The sequence below is a fragment of the Scylla paramamosain genome, chromosome 3 (assembly GCF_035594125.1).
Source record: "Scylla paramamosain isolate STU-SP2022 chromosome 3, ASM3559412v1, whole genome shotgun sequence".
In the NCBI taxonomy this organism is placed as follows: domain Eukaryota; kingdom Metazoa; phylum Arthropoda; class Malacostraca; order Decapoda; family Portunidae; genus Scylla; species Scylla paramamosain.
This window is the reverse complement of record NC_087153.1, coordinates 6,177,501-6,194,524: the sequence shown is the minus strand read 5'-3', so window position 1 is coordinate 6,194,524 and position 17,024 is coordinate 6,177,501. Positions and strand designations below refer to the sequence as shown.

The 17,024-nt window shown below is 36.4% G+C and overlaps 1 protein-coding gene across 6 annotated transcripts in view; it reads right to left on the bottom strand.

Annotated features, from left to right (window-relative positions):
* LOC135089598 (uncharacterized) overlaps positions 1-17,024 on the bottom strand; it is a 56,840-nt gene that overhangs the window by 23,714 nt on the left and 16,102 nt on the right. For 5 of the 6 annotated variants that reach the window (XM_063985392.1, XM_063985438.1, XM_063985421.1 and 2 more), the window contains 8 exons: positions 15,374-15,934; positions 12,339-12,461; positions 10,968-11,056; positions 10,304-10,459; positions 8,745-8,994; positions 6,088-6,303; positions 5,587-5,704; positions 3,249-3,452 (listed from right to left, as the gene is read on the bottom strand). In XM_063985392.1, the coding sequence (XP_063841462.1) occupies positions 3,249-3,452; positions 5,587-5,704; positions 6,088-6,303; positions 8,745-8,994; positions 10,304-10,459; positions 10,968-11,056; positions 12,339-12,461; positions 15,374-15,934 (1,717 nt within the window). The remainder of the gene's footprint in view (positions 1-3,248; positions 3,453-5,586; positions 5,705-6,087; positions 6,304-8,744; positions 8,995-10,303; positions 10,460-10,967; positions 11,057-12,338; positions 12,462-15,373; positions 15,935-17,024) is intronic. The other variant, XM_063985429.1, reaches the window with a different exon arrangement.

Genomic DNA, 17,024 nt, shown 5'->3' with positions numbered 1-17,024 from the left:
GAATTTTTTTGGTGAAAGCTCTGATTACATCAGAGTGTGCAATGATATTTGTGTTTCTTCCTTGCAACTTCAAACTGAGGTTGTTGATAGCCTCAAAAAAGCCCACAAGGTATGCTAGTGAAAGTTGAAAGTCTTCCTCTCTGAATGCTTCATACAGTTTGTCTTGTTTCTGCCTCTACAAGAAAATTTCCACTTCATCCTTGAGCTCATAAAGATGACTCAGCATGTTTCCCTTGGAAAGCCAGCAGACTTCTGTGTGAAACAGGAGAGTCTTGTAATCAGTGCCCAGATCTGAGAAAAGAGCTGCGAAAAGCCTAGAATTCAAAGAGCTCAGTTATACAGTACACTAAATTTGCTACACACACTTAATTCACCGCATATACTCGAATCAATGCACACACTTCACCACATACACTCAAACTAGTGTACAAAACTCACTGCGTATTATTCACCACTCACACTTTTGATCACAATGAGTACTTCACACAATCAACAAGACATTCCATACTGCACCGTTTTACCCTTGCAAACTGTCAAGGTTACAATGTCACTCATAAGCACCCCCATCACCCCCACCCCCATTCACTATATCATACAATCATACAAACACACATACAATTTCAGTTGGTCCACGGTAACGACACAGCAAACATTTCAGATGATGTAACAATGCGCTGAAAACATTGACATAGTTATATGCAGCAGAACAGTCATTGCAATATCACTTATGAAATCACAATAACACCCCATAATCACATATAGATTACATGTGTAAGTATGAGCAGGAAAGTAATCAGAAAAATTTCTCATGGAAAAGTTATCACATTGCTCACCAGTTACAGTAAATAAAATTTAATAACTTAAAGAAAGGTATGTGATCCAGAATTGGAGTGAAATAAATCCCTACCATGGACAAGGTGAAGATGTGCTTGGGTTGACGGGTCGGAGTATTGTGAGTTTGTGACAAATTGCTCAGTAGCGTCAGTGTGGTTGGTATCAGTGACGTGTCCAAAACATGTAAGAACTAACTTAATAGAAAACGAGTTGGAATGACCAATGTAATTATACTTTGCACATATGTAATGGCAGATACTTGTTCTTTGAATGATTTAATTATTAGATCTAATTTAACAATTATTTTTGAGCAGATGACTTCATGCCCCCCTTGTATCCTCTTCATGCACCCCTAGGGAGATGCGCCCCCTAGTTTGGGAACCACTGGACTAAACAGTATCTTCTGATGAGTTCTGTGTGTTAATTTAATAAGTCCTATCTGGATAAATAATTTCTGAGCTGGAGATGTGTAGTGATCATCTTGGTAGTGGGAGGCTGCGTCTGTCATGAGCTCATAAGGCAGGATGGATGGGTATCTGGGAGCAAATTAATCCATTTAACATTGATTCCTCTGGGGAAAATGGTTTCAGTTTCTGAATATTTTGGATTTTGAATGACATTCAGGAAGGTATCAAGAACAGAGGTTCCACTGTATGTGCATAGCAGGGTATACTGTAGTTATTCTATATCTCATGTGAATACCTATGGAATTATGCACTTACAGCCTATGAGAGAGAGAGAGAGAGAGAGAGAGAGAGAGAGAGAGAGAGAGAGAGAGAGAGAGAGAGAGAGAGAGAGAGAGAGAGAGAGAGAGAGAGAGAGAGAGAGAGAGAGAGAGAGAGACCAAATCCAATTAAAAATCAAATAAATTTAGGATCACTATCAAGAAAAAATGCCAACATACAGATAAGCAAATGAGTTAAAATGGAAAGACAGAAGACTTATATTATAAGCTAATGTGAAGAGTTTTGATATCAACATTAGAAGTAGAAAGTAACCTTTAACACTGAAAGTAGAAAGTAACCTCTTAAAAGCCACCAAACACTTGATATAAAATCACATTGCAAAATTATAATAAAAACATATATACATACATACATATATCAAGGCTGTCTCCCCAAAAATAGGGGGATTGCCAAGACAAGACAGACAACTTTCACATTTGCACTCATTCACACCACTCTCTTAGTCCCTTGGTCCTAATGGGGAAGAGAACAAGAAAACAGCAAAACAAAATACAAGATGCTGATCTTTTAACCCCTAAAGGTCAGGCTGGATGACAAATGAATCCCTTGAGAGCGTTTGCTACACTAGCAAGTTTTACTTAAAAAGGGCGTTTTCACCAATGCCATGTGTAGCAATCTCAGACAAAAATGCAATACATCATATGCCGCACTGGCAAGTTTTGCTAAAAAAAGGGCGTTTTCACCAATGCCATGTGTAGCAATCTCAGACAAAAATGCAATACATCATATTTTTTTTTCATCAGCAATCTTTCCTCTATACATTAAAACAAACTGGAAGTCCATCAATTGTAGCACGGCAGAGATATGATGATGGGGAAAGGTGCTACTTTTGGTAATAATGGGCAAACTTGTTTGTGCGAATAAAGCTGACCTTGGACTCATTCTCCAACCTCACCTGGAGCCATATCTCAACCACCCACACAACATGAATTTCAAAAAGGCATCTTATGATACCTCTCATTCAATGATGTTTTATTGGTAGACTCAGTGAACTTCCCAATAACAGGATTGGAGGTACAGGGAATCCTAGTCACACTCCCTTCATCCACACATACAGATAGTTGTCAGTGTGTCCCTACTTCTATGGTCAGTTGTGCACTGAGACTTGAGGAAAATTGGTTGCCATCAGCCACCAGACACAATAATTACATCACAGAAATACAAATCTTGGCAGGAGAGAGGAGGGTAGGAATTTCCACACCATGCTGTCCCAGCTGAGTGAGCTGGGATTCCTGCCACCCATCCTTTAGGGATTAAGGGAGCCACACAGTAGGGAGCAGGCAAATAAGATCAGGTATGAAAATTTTTCTAAGAAAAATCTGGGGCATCTGATAACACTGGTGAAGTATAGAGCTACTTATATTCATGATACTTGTTGAGTTATGGCCTGAAATTAGACCTCTACTACTGTTAACTTTTTTTTATTTTCCATAATGGTATTCACATAGTTTTTCTTTGTTGTGAAAAATTGCCTTTTTTTTATTCACACTGAAACAAAGCAGAAGTAAGAATCCAACCAAATAATAGGAGAGAGAGAGAGAGAGAGAGAGAGAGAGAGAGAGAGAGAGAGAGAGAGAGAGAGAGAGAGAGAGAGAGAGAGAGAGAGAGAGAGAGAGAGAGAGAGAGAGAGAGAGAGAGAGAGAGAAAATGCAATTTGTATGAACCTACCTATTACAGCACCACTGTCACCCTTTTCAGTCTCTTCTAAATCCTCCATATCTGCAGTAATAATGGGCTCCTTGTGATTGACAGGTTCAAGATGGGCCCCTGGGTGGCCTCCAGGTTGTGGAGAGCCGGATGTGCCACTTGCCAATGGACCTGATCCTCCCCCAGGTTTATCCTCATCCTCATCAGATGACAGGGTCAGGATGACTGGAGAAAAAGTCACTTATGAAGATACACATTCTTAAATACAGAATCAATAGAATAATGACCAAATTCTGATCACTGCTGTATCAGGCTGACATCCCCCAGAAAGTAGGGCAACTGAGACTCTGCATCAGGCTCATATATTCAAATTCATAATCACACCTACATGTACTCCTTCATATCTTAGCCTATTAGCTTCTACGTAAGTGAGGTGAGATCCTAACTGACCATACTGCACAAGGATCAACTGCACATCATTCCTAGTTTCTCAATATCAGGAACTGACACCATAATAGATTCATACTGTTTCCCACACCTGACCTGGTGTATGTAAGCCCCCAGAGAGATCTCCCCAAGTGGAATCAATTTAATTGCATTTACAGCTGCTCTCTACTGTTACCCTCCTTTGCTCCACAGCAAAAAAAAGGGGTGTGGGGAGAAAACAACAGTGTTTAGATGCAGATTGTTTGGAATTAATGCAAAGGGGATGTTGTATAAGACTGACATAAGGAATGTGGAAGAAGTGCATACAAATACAACCTTCTGTTTCTAAGAATAACTGGTGCCCCTCTAGCAATGATAACAAAATACATGATGGCAATACTAATGCATCTATATCAATTTCTAATTTATGCCATGGCATCCCCCAAAAAAGCACCTTTTACTTGCCCTATTGTACCATTTAACTGCTATAATATATATGAAGTGTTGTGATAATAAATAAAAATAAAATTGATTACAAAGCCAAGTACAGATAAATAGGCCCAACATAAATTAATGGAATATGAAGTATCTTTATCTAGTCTTGCCTGATCACAGCTCATTCTAAATAAAGTAAATATTGCATTTCAGATATGATTCTCAACTACAGTTTTCTAGCTTGAAAATTACTATCAACTATATTACAGAGTGCTTGGTTTGTCTGTCTTGCATTTTTGCAGCAATAAGGACATGGAATAGGTAATAATCCCACTGAACACTGACCAATTCCAAACATTCTGACAATCAACTACTACTGTCATTTTAGGGTACAATAAACACTACCAGAGGTTTCTTATCTGCTATAACAATTTTAGGATCATGATGAACATAATTCAGCAACTGTAAAGGTCACTATAATTGGGGTAAAACATAATAACAAAACATGGAAAAGAACAGGACTGTGTAACAGAAACAAGGTGTTAGGAACGTGTAGAGTAACACGTATGGATCTTGTGAGAAATGAGAAAGTAAAAAAGGAAAAATGTTCAAGTAAAACAGGAAGTGCTACAATGGTTTGGACATGTACAGAATATGAAAGTGACCAGTGAAGATGACTGGATCTGACGTGCAAGGTGTAAAGGTGATGGAAAGACCATAAAGGGAATGGTGTATGAAAAAGTATTAGATGTAAGAGGAATGCCTGTGGAGCAGAAAGGATATATAGAGAATAGTTTTTAATGCCTATAGGTAAGTATGGCCTTGAAGGCTTCTACTGAAGATCTGTCAGTATCTGTTCCAACCACCTACTTGGGTCAGATGCAAGAAAGTACAGCACAAATAAAACCAATTCTGCTATCTGACCATGATGCAGAGACACAGACATACAGGGTAACTGAGTCTGTTGCAGTGTTATCAGTGAGGACTGGTCTTATACCCTATGAAGTTTAGACGCTAAGAGGTAAAGTGATTCATAAGAAAGACTTGTGGGTGCAATTGTGAAAGCCATGGTGTGTGTGTGTGTGTGTGTGTGTGTGTGTGTGTTCAGCACATGGTGCAAGAATTAACCTCCTTTCATGCTGCAGCCCCTTGTTTTCCTACCAGTGAATAGGTATAAAAAGTAAGTTCCTGGTAGGAGCAGAAAATGAGCAATTTTGCCTTCCTGAGAGTGTATTATGCATGTGAGTGCCTGCTCAAGGGCCCAAAGATAAGAACAATTGAAGTGTTTTTGTTGACATGAATGATAAACAAGGCAAAATATAGGAATATAATGAAAGAAAAATAAAGTCCTTAATCGTGTTATATTGAATGCTGCTAGCTTTGTCCTGAAATCTGATTTTATTGCTGTGAAAATTAGACAAACAGATATGTGCACTCTAACTAAAATACAAATATGAAATTACACAGAATGATGAAGAGAAATATTTGACAAACTCACCAGGTTCCTCTGGAGCTTTCCCTTTCCCTCGTCCTTTTGTTTTGGCTTTATTGTTTGCTGGGTTTACAATCTTTTTCTCTGGTCTTCTATTCCCACCACCTGTCTTTCCATAGAATTCCTACAATAAATTTTGGGCTATGAATCAACATGTTCAAAATTATGAATATTTGTGTGTATTTTCTCATCTAAAAGATACTATATGCATCCTCAAGAAACAGATTAATTAAATAATACATTTAAAAGTAAATAAACAAAGATATCAACACTTTGCATTATGCACTTCTTCAGTGGAGAGAAATGGATATAAGAATTTGTACATGTGAAAATTTTTTTCAAACAAGACTTTAAATAATATTTCTAAGAAGGGTTTAGTGAGTCATTTTCAGTAATAACAATCATCTATTCACAGTCTAGTTAATCATCTGAAGTATCTATCATTAGTATACAAAAAATTTAATACCAATTCAGACTGAATTTCACATAAAAAAAAAGTGAGATTACCTGCTTTGTCATATGTGCTACAGTGATCCCCTTGCTTGTCATAGTCACAGAGTCACAAGTGGTAGTCTTGGAGCCTGCTGTGGTGGTGGGAGGCTCAGGGAGAGTTTGTGTAGGTAACTTATGCTTGCACCTTAGGCATTGAAATAGATCCTCACTTAATATACCACAATTGGTACATAGGCATACCTGCCCAGGGATATATCTTGGTTTATCACCCTGTGAAGAGAAAAAAAAAAAAAAACCCTTTGATATCTACTTTGCATCTAACAAAAAGTGTAATTCCAAAAATAGCATGATGCATCAAGTCATCAAGTACACTCAAGTAAAGCAAGAACTTCAGTTGCATCTTAAAAAGTACTTAATGCATGGACAGACTCAATAAAAGACAGGTATCCCAATCATTGGCACACTAACTTACTGGCTTTCCTGCCAACACATAATCAATAACTTGTTCTACAATTAAATTAAATTTTCTTCACTGTATGAAATATCAATTTTGCAAACTGACCTTGAAATTTTATATTTCCTTACCTAAATGGAGAGAGAGAGAGAGAGAGAGAGAGAGAGAGAGAGAGAGAGAGAGAGAGAGAGAGAGAGAGAGAGAGAGAGAGAGAGAGAGAGAGAGACTTAATAAATGAAATAATATTAATTTGTAATTATAACAACAGGAAAATGTATGAAGAGGATAAGAATGAGCTTGACATCATGGCATTTTTCAGTTCCACATTACAGTATGGTATGCGACAATGCACAGTTGTTATAACATACAACTGCAATGCACTGAAATTTTAATAAATATTTAATTGAAATGCAACAAAACTGGCATAATGACCTTGCCACTTGTGTGAGCACTGGAATTTAAATAAATATTTAATCACAATAATGAACCAAAACTGGCAAGATGAACTTACCATTTGTGCAAACACTGAAATTTTAATGAAAATTTAATTGGAATAACAAAGTAAAACTTGCAAGATTAACTCATCAGCTGTGTAAGCTGCTGCTCACCTATCTGCCGCCTGTTCCTTCCTCCCTTTTCCCCTTTCCTCTCCCATCTTTTGTTTTGTCTCAAACCTCCCTCCCCCTTCTCTGTCTGAGATAAGGGGACAAGGGAGTGATACCATGCTCTCTCTCTCTCTCTCTCTCTCTCCTCATTCATTTTATGTAATTTTTGCTTCATCCTTTCTCATTCTTGTATATGTAATTCCATATTCATTCTCAATCAGTCTCATTCTATTTAGCAATCCTTAGGATTGTTCTTAGAGAGAGAGAGAGAGAGAGAGAGAGAGAGAGAGAGAGAGAGAGAGAGAGAGAGAGAGAGAGAGAGAGAGAGAGAGAGAGAGAGAGAGAGAGAGAGAGAGGTGGCTCTGACTCATGGAGGTTTACTGTATGTGTACATATGATGCTGACAGTAGGTAAAAGTGATCTATCCTCATCAATGCAGTGCAAAACTTGGGGTGATAATACACGAAACTCAGGATGATAAGAATTTAGGACTAAGCATGAAACTCAGGAGGGTACTGTATATATTTGTTGTGTTATCTTAAATGATGTAATGCAAATGTGCTTATTTTGATGTATTTTTTCAAAATTGTTGAATTTTTTATATTATTTTCTGGTTCCCTGGAAACAATTAATTTTTTTCCCATAGGTTCTTCAGTTGCCATAATGCACATTTGCTATAATGAATGCTACATTGGGACAAATCATGTCCGTTGTTGTGTACCCTACTGTAACTAATTCTGAAACCAATTCCTCCAATTATCAAATTTGTCACCAATGCATCAATCATCTATGTCTGCTTCCACAACTTACAACCATCTTTTATCAGAGTACCATGTTTTCTCTAATTCCCACAAAATGTAATTTCATTTTGAGCATTCTCAGCATATCTCTCACAAAATAAGTTTAATATTGCAAAATAAAAAAACAATTTAATGAAATATGTACAAACAATTGTTGGGAATTCAGTCTTAGGAGTGAGTATGTGTAATTAACAAGTCTTCAGGATCAAGTGCTGAACCTGTGACATCACTTATGCCCTCCTGGCGAGAGCTTAAAACTATCATAACATCAAGACTTTTTATACACCACATACTGCATTCTCCTCCTCAGGATTCAGAATAACTGCTTGCTCATCAATAAAAAGCTTAGTTTTATGACCACAGCATGATCCCTGGCAAGAAGAGTGATGGCCAGAGCAATACCATTGTGCTAGCAAGCAGTGTGCATGTAAGTACTTTATCAGGAGTGTCTAACTGGTATGAACAGACCCATTTTTATATTGTGTTAGTGAAGTGTTAGTGAGGGCACAAGAACATTCTCTTCTCTATCAGAAGCCAAAGAACTGAGTGGTATGAATGAGTAAGAATGTGAAAATCATGTACCTTGTCTTGGCTACACCCCTCTTCGGGGAGGACAACTTTGGTACATGTATATGTATTTATTAGTATATAATTGGTTAGTATATAGTATGTGTACTGAAACTGGTGGCGGTTACTAATAGCCAACTGGTTATAAGAGCCTTGAGGGATGCCATCCAAAATACAGGGATAAATACATGCCTGCATGTATGCACACAAATGCATGCATTTGTGTGCATGCACACACACTGTTAAAGATGTCTCAATGCCAGTGCATCAAAGCATCATACTTACTGAAGTTTTTTCTGTTTGTTCTGCTGGTACTGACGAATTGACTACATGTTCCTGAAGTGGAGGAGAAGTGGAAGTTGAATTTGTGGAAGATACATTATTAGAAGAAATACTCCTGGAGGAAGACAAAGTGTGTGATGATGAAGTAAGTGTGGTGGCTTCAGATGATGATGTTTGTGCAGGTCCATCCTGGTGCTTCATTGTGATAATGGTATTGCTATCTGAGGTGGAGGCAGCAAAATGTGTATTTCGCCTGAAAAGAAAGACATTTTCATTAAATCTGTGCAAATAGAGAATATTTTTATTTGAAATGTTGCATCACATAAGATTCAAGAGGTCTTGGTCCAGATGTTCAAAAGATGTTTCAAGAAGTTTTCACAAGTTCTGGTTATGCAGTGTTATATCCGAGTTATGACATCTGAACTTGTGATAAGCTTTTGGCACCAAATCTCAACTGATATCCAAAAATTTTCAGATATTAAGAGTATCTTATCTTACTTTTATCATAAGAATGGTGAACAAAAGTAGGTCAGAGTGCCAGATGATCTAAACTAATGAAATGCAAAACCAAATTTCTGAGTATACATGATTGTGGAATGGATTAATTATAAAAGTATTAAATTATGGTGATGCAAAGATATATGGTACAGATTTAAGTAAAATATGGAATAAGCTCATAAGCAAAGTAAACTGACCACTAGTTGTGGAAGAAGAATATGGCAGGACTTCAGTATCAGCTTAGCCTTTAGCAGCTATAATATGATGATGTTTGCAAGGAAAATACAGGGTGTAACATGAGTTTCTGCAGGTATTGCTAGAGGTGAAAGTACAGGTTATTCTGAATGAAAAAGTATCCTATACACATATGTATTGTGAGGCGTTGTTAAGCTGTGGTATAAAATCTGAGTGTGGCCAGACAGGTATTTATCACAGAAACACCATATCCACATACTTGTCCACCTTAATGTGTGTGGCACTGTCAGCAGTTTTTTTCTGTCAAAACCATGCAGTACAATCTAAATGTATTCACTGTCACCATCTTGGCATGAAACTACAAGTGACTGGCTAGCAATCAGCTGATTTGCTGCTAGCCTCACTCCTTCCCCTCCGTGCATGGGTAGGAATGGTGTCACGTAGCCTATTATTTTATTTGTCGTTAGTTACAGCCATGCTATCACTGTGGAATGTTTCTCAGTAAATCGCCTGTCTGTTAATATCACTTGTCTCAATTATGGGATACTGCAATGCCCCAAATCCTGTAAAAACAATGACTGAATAACTCATAGTTTCACCATCAGATATCCTGTGCCAAGATATGAGACTGGTTGTTGTCACCTGGCCACTTTTGTATTTCATACAATGGTTAAACAAGGCTTCAAAGTGCATATGTGTATAGAACATTGTCCACTTAGAATAACCTGTACTTTCACTTCTAGCAATATCCGTAGAAACTTGGGTTATACCCTGTATATGACATTTTCATGAGTGACCTAAGCAAAATAATATAAACACACTTTGAAGTAGTAGAAGACTTTCATGCTTTCTCTTCCCTTTACACTTACACTGAGGTAGATGAAGTCATATTAGAAACTGGATTATTCAATGCAACTGTTGTGGTAGCACCTTGGTCCATAGGGAACACTGCCAACATTTTGCTTCCATCAGAACTTTGTAAATAGTAGTACTGCTGTTTCTGTGCTTTGTTCACGGACACAGGTCTGCAGAGATAGAGTTTTCACAATGTTATTATAATTCCACTACTACTTACACTGATGAAAATGAGAGTACTAGATTCAAAACATGGGAAATTATAATTCATGACAAAATGAACTGCCATATAAATAAGGCCATCTATTCATAAGAGTTGCAATTTTTCTATGATGAGTTCAAGATTTCCAAATTCAATGTTACTAAAAAGTTTTGAACAAGATTAATCAGGAAAAAATATTTGCAGCAATAAAATAGTGTGTGTGTGTGTGTGTGTGTGTGTGTGTGTGTGTGTGTGTGTGTGTGTGTGTGTGTGTGTGTGTGTGTGTGTGTGTGTGTGTGTGTGTACATGTGTATGTGTGTGTGTACATGTGTGTGTGTGTGTGTGTGTGTGTGTGTGTGTGTGTGTGTGTGTGTGTGTGTGTGTGTGTGTGTGTGTGTGTGTGTGTGTGTGTGTGTGTGTGTACTTCCTCCCCAATTATTGTGCCCTGGGATGTTGTGACAAGCTTTGGTACTTACTGCTGCTGCTGCTGCTGCTGCTGCTTGAGGTCATGAGAAATTCTTTGACGATACTGATGTATTGACAACTTTTTAGTTGGTGTTACAGCCTGCAAATAAAATAGTACATTCTGGGTAAAGTACATTATCTACTTGGCACCAGCTAGCAACAAGGATTTTGAATGAGATATACATGTCAATCCTAATGTAAATAATTGGTGGTGGAAACAGGATATGATAGGAGAATCAGCATTTGGAGTATCATTATTTATAATAGTCTTTAAAGATAATGTTTCAACATATCATAATGCAAATCCACCACTGAACTTCGTCCCAAGAATCCAATAGGCTTATCCATTTATACCTAACTAGTATTTTCCACAACTTGTAATAAATATCTAGATATGCCAGATGGTTTTAGGCATGGTTCTTTTGTAATGAGAAGAAAGCATTAAGGGCTGGACAAAGAGAGGACTGATAACAATACAAACACATAAGTTCCATGACTAAGAATTCAATTTTCTGCCATGCTTCAATGTATACCTACTTAATTCAACTCATGTCCCTTCCCCATTGCCCCAAAAGTGAAAATTTAATATGCCAAATCATTCTGAAAAGCACATACAAAATTACAGCTAAAATAATTTCATACACCTGGAATTTCTATGCATGGACTCCATTAATGCTGTATGACTAGGACAATGTTCTTACGTGCCTAGAAGAAGATTATTCAAAAGTTATGTGTGGCAAGGGAAATCACAAGCCCAGTGGCTTAAATGATGAGGTGCAGTTCAATAACTCAAATGATGAGATGCAGAGTGAACTGGATTAAATTCAGCAATACCACTTCTGGAATCCAATGCTGACTCAGTCAGACTCTTCTTCCATTCTGGCAAATTATTTTATCTTATTTACTTAATTTGAGAAAATAGATACTTTTACCCTGAGGATTCTAATCCAATTATTCTACTTATCTTCACACTAAGCATTAAGCCCTAGTTAGAAACAAGGTAATTAAACTTCCACTAGATATGACATAGCACTGAGAAATATGGTATCTATCATTAAAATGAACTCTTTAAACATGACATATCAGGTGAAAGTGGTGTATGTATGATATGGAAGAATGCAGTAGTTCTTAGACACTGGAATTAAAATTGTTTCAGAGAAACAAATGCAAAAAAGACAATATTGATTAATTCTTGAAATAGTACAATAAAGGCAACAATGTTAGTAGGCATGCATGCTTGGAGTGGGAAAATAGTGCTTGAATATTTCACAGAAAAGATGATAAAGTAAGAGGACTGTAGTGTAAAAGGATGTTAAACAGAGTGGAGTCTTAAGCCTTTTATTATATATCTCCTTGATCAAAACCACTCAAATTTTTCATACCTGTAAAGTCACTTGTTGAACTTGTTGATGTTGATGATGGTTTCCCTGTTGCTGTTTAGCAGTAGCTGGTGCAGATGGAATTGATGTACCTGACAAAACTGTCTGATTCACATGAGGACCAACCTGGAGAGAGAGAGAGAGAGAGAGAGAGAGAGAGAGAGAGAGAGAGAGAGAGAGAGAGAGAGAGAGAGAGAGAGAGAGAGAGAGAGAGAGAGAGAGAGAGAGAGAGAGAGAAAAAAAAAATTAATAAAGGAAAACATGAGTGGAAGAAATGCATTACAAAAGTCCTTGAATACACAAGAAATTAGTGTAATTATGAGCTCCCTCCCAAAGAATGGATACTCGTATGCTGCAATATCTGCAAGCCTTTCCATATCCATAATTTTGTTTCCTTAATCTGGTCATCTTACACTTTGTCCAAAAGGCTTTCTTTCACATCACGATACACTGCCCAGTTTAGAAGAATAATTCCTCCCATTTTCCAAATAAGTTGAGAATCATTATTTTCTCCCTCAGACTCCTGAGAATTAATTTCTTAGAAGTATGATCAAAGAGAGGTATTCAGCTAGTAAAACTAATTGGACTCAAGAAGCACAAAAAAAGTATCCAATGAAAATATATCATGATGGGAAAAATAAAGGGTATAAACCATGATAAAAAAGGCAAAAATGAGCACTCTGAGGTTTGTCTGCAATATAGTGAATTTAAAGGCATAAATCAGTCTCTTACAAGAATCTACACTCATGAAATAACAGAAGGGAATATAAATATAGTTAGGCCAGTTTTTTAAAAGAGGAAACAGAAGCAGAGTAAATGAGAAAATATCAAAAGGAAATTATATTATATATATAACAGGCAAGGCCTGCATAAACAGAATAACATGGGTATGGATCTATCTTATTTGGCAATGTTCTTGGAAGTTCTGCATGAGGACACCATATCTGACATGGTACATTAACACTGTCAGAAAGTTAGTGAAATTTTTTTTACTATGTCCTTCCATCCACACATTCCTTGCTTCTTATGGTTTCCTCATTTCTCTTTCACATTCCTTTCAAGGTTAGTGTGTTTACATGGCAATTATGTAAAAAATGCTAAATGAGAAAAGACTAAAAGCCAGTATTACATTGTAAATTGCTAAGACTGGACAAAACTGGACAAAAATTAAACTAATCACAAGGGGAAATACAAGTTAATATAAAAATTCTTCAGTTTTTACCTTTTGCAACAATCTTAATGAACTGTCATTTGAGTGTTGTATAGTAAAATGGTTCTGAAAGATGGACAGCAATGTTTGCTGTGAGACAGGGATGTGAAAAGTATTCAGTAAAATATAAAGTTGCATCTGAGCATTCACGAATTTAAAGAGTACAGGACTGAACAGATAGGAAAGGGCGATAAGCAGTTTAATATTGTATGAGCTAGGAGGCAGATACCAAAAAATGTGGAAAGCTTTCATGTCATGTAAATAATAAAATATGCTGAAATGCGAAGTTGCACAAATAAGGTACTACCTACTTGTTCCTGACAACTGCTGGGATGTGTTTTGTTTCCTTTGATATTTATTATTTATATAAATGGTGCTGTAATGGGAAGTTAAAAAAGTGAGAATATTAAGTATAACTTTGAGTCTAGTAAATGCTGATGGAAGAAAATGGAATTCAACCCAGCTGGATGTCAGCCTGATATAGACAGATAAATCTTAAAGGGCTATCTTTGATTTCTGCTAGACAAGTCCATAATCATACAAGGCTTAGTTGCTCTCCCATACATGCAGAGTAGTAACAAAGAAAGAAAAACTGAATACACTACCATATTAGAAAATTCTTACTTCTACATTACTTAAAATTTTATAATATACAAAATATATAAATCATATTTCAAATCATATTATATCTAAAGATTTCAGCATCCAAATATAATAAGTAATAAAAATATAAGAACAGCCAGGGCACAGGGATGTTAAGGATTCTTATCCCTAACTATTGTCACCACAGACTTATCCAAAATCAAGATGTCACCTCCTCCCCCTATAGGCACAGCACCTGATTGGTGCACTCCTAATGTTCACTTACCCAAATTTCTATACTTCAAAACAATATTTTCAATCATATCAATTATGTTTGCCCTGATCTGATCTTCAAAAAATACCAACAGAAAAATATTACCAAAATTAATTAAAACCAACCTTTAGAAAAACTGTGGAAAGTAACATGTATCAGCAATAGCTTAAGTCAAGGATAAAAATTACTATCAAATGAATCCCAATATTTGTACACTACTTTCATACAAGTTATAAAATTAATAAAATGAATGCAAATGAAGATATTAAGATTATATCATTCTACTACTTCCAACAGCTGTTTGTAGCTGAAACAATTGTTAATGGAGAAAATCAAACAAGAAGTTCATGAGGGGGTGGATGCCGAGTGAACAACCACTGGATACATTGCTCATGTCAGTTGCCATATGGGTGCATTTATGTATTACTATATTTGCTTTCACAATTCTTCTATGTTAATATTTTGATGTTTTCACTGATATTTTACTGATATTAAAAAAATAATAAAAAATTAATTAATTAATTAATTAATTAAATAAATAATAATAATAATAACAATAATAATAATAATAATAATAATAATAATAATAATAATAATAATAATAACAATAAACAAATAAGGGGCAAGAACATTATTAGTGTACCATTCAGCTGTCATGCTGAAAGTGTGGGACAAGGCAAGGCCCATAGCTTCTACATTAGCTTACCTTGCATCAACTATCTACTTATTTCTCTGATACCTTATCATTTAAATCTTGATAAATTTTTAATGTCTTACTTTTTGCTAAAATCATGATGCATAAAAAAAAAAAAATTACAAAAATTATCTCTTGCTATCCATCACACTAATGACAATTTTGGAAAATAAATTAACTAGAAATTTAATAAATATCCTGACTACCTTACCTTCTAAAATCATCAAGAAAGAAAGCATGCATTACAATAATATCAAGCTGTACAAACAACAAGTCACCTGTTGCTTTCGGTGCTGCTGGTTGGTCAGCTGATGTGAGATCAACATACGTTGTTGTGCTGTAGGGGGTTTGTTTACCTTGCTTCGGTTGGCACTCTTCTGTTGTGTTTCTATTTTATTTTGAAGCTCTTTAAGATACTGATCTTGGTATGAAGCCTGCTGCTGTTTATCATGAAGCTGCTGCTGTTTTTGTTGTGCTTGTTGTTGTTGCTGTTGTTGTTGTTGTTGTTGTTGTTGTTGTTGTTGTTGTTGTTGCTGCTGCTGCTGCTGTGGTAATGCTTGTTGAATTCCAAGTGTTGCTTGTCTTTGGACTGGATTACTTCTTTGTAATCGGGGTTGTTGGGGCCTGGATGTGGCTATAGTTTTTGTGGTTTGAGGAGTGGCTGAACGTATGGCTGATCCTGTCAATACATGTGAAGTGTTTGGAGGCAGTAGTGCAGTGGACTGAGTCACAGCAGACCCTGTTTGTCCACCCACCTGTGCTGGAGACCTTGTGCGAATGCTTCCAACATTGACAGGGGTTCGTACAATATGGGAGACTCCCTGGTCATCCTCGACTCTCTGAAACATAACATTCAAATAAGTCCAAAAAATAATATTTTCAAAGCAACACTTTATCAGTAGATAAATATCATAGCACTTTATCAGTAAATAAACATCATAAGTGCAAACATGGTTGTGTAACATATTTGAATAAACCCATCTTCAATCTTTCCTTCAGACAGAATTTTCTTGTTCTACATTTCGTCTTGGATGCCATCCTATATGTAAAAAGGAAATGACATAAGAAAAATAGATAAATAATATGGGAAAAGATATAAGTAAATGTGAAAGGGAGAGAGATTAAAGACAGTCAAAATCAAAGTTGATGAGCCACAGAGCTTGAAGGCTCCACCCTGTGTAGGAAAGCTGGATAAGTTGATTCTTTTCATGTATGGGAGCCATAGTTGTAGCAGGGCAGATAAGGCCCACATATAGAGTTAGCACCTGTGAAGAATGCTTAAATTCATGGAAGCATTTTAATAACAAGTAAGACTTGAAATTTCTGGTTGAAAATTTTTTTTAAATGGACAGCACAAGTATATTCAGTGAAGAAGATAGGCATAATCGTCATTGAAGAGGGAATACTTGCCTTGCAGGCTACATCATGTGCATATGTGAAGAAAATTATCTTTTTAACCATTGAACAATACAAGGTTTGGTCTGTCCATTAAGAAATTACAGAAAGTTCAAAGGATAAGCATTCTGAATCACTTAATCACTTAATTTCTGTTGAATTGGACATTTGATAAATAACACCGAGAAAAATCCAATGTGTGCGTACATTATTATAACAAACTGGAAAATAGCTATATTCATGCCCTCATATCATTACATCAATGGTTATCCACTTTAACTTTAAAGCTGTGCATATTCTAAATTCTTAATAACCATTTTCCATATCAATTTGCTACTCAATAAGGAAAACTGTATTTTTAACATCTTGTGGGCATCTTGTTTTGAGTACATGTGTGTGTGTGTGTGTGTGTGTGTGTGTGTGTGTGTGTGTGTGTGTGTGTGTGTGTGTGTGTGTGTGTGTGTGTGTGTGTGTGTAATTCATCAATCTCAAAAATTATAAGTTAGACTTGTGACTTCCAGCTCCACTCTCCAC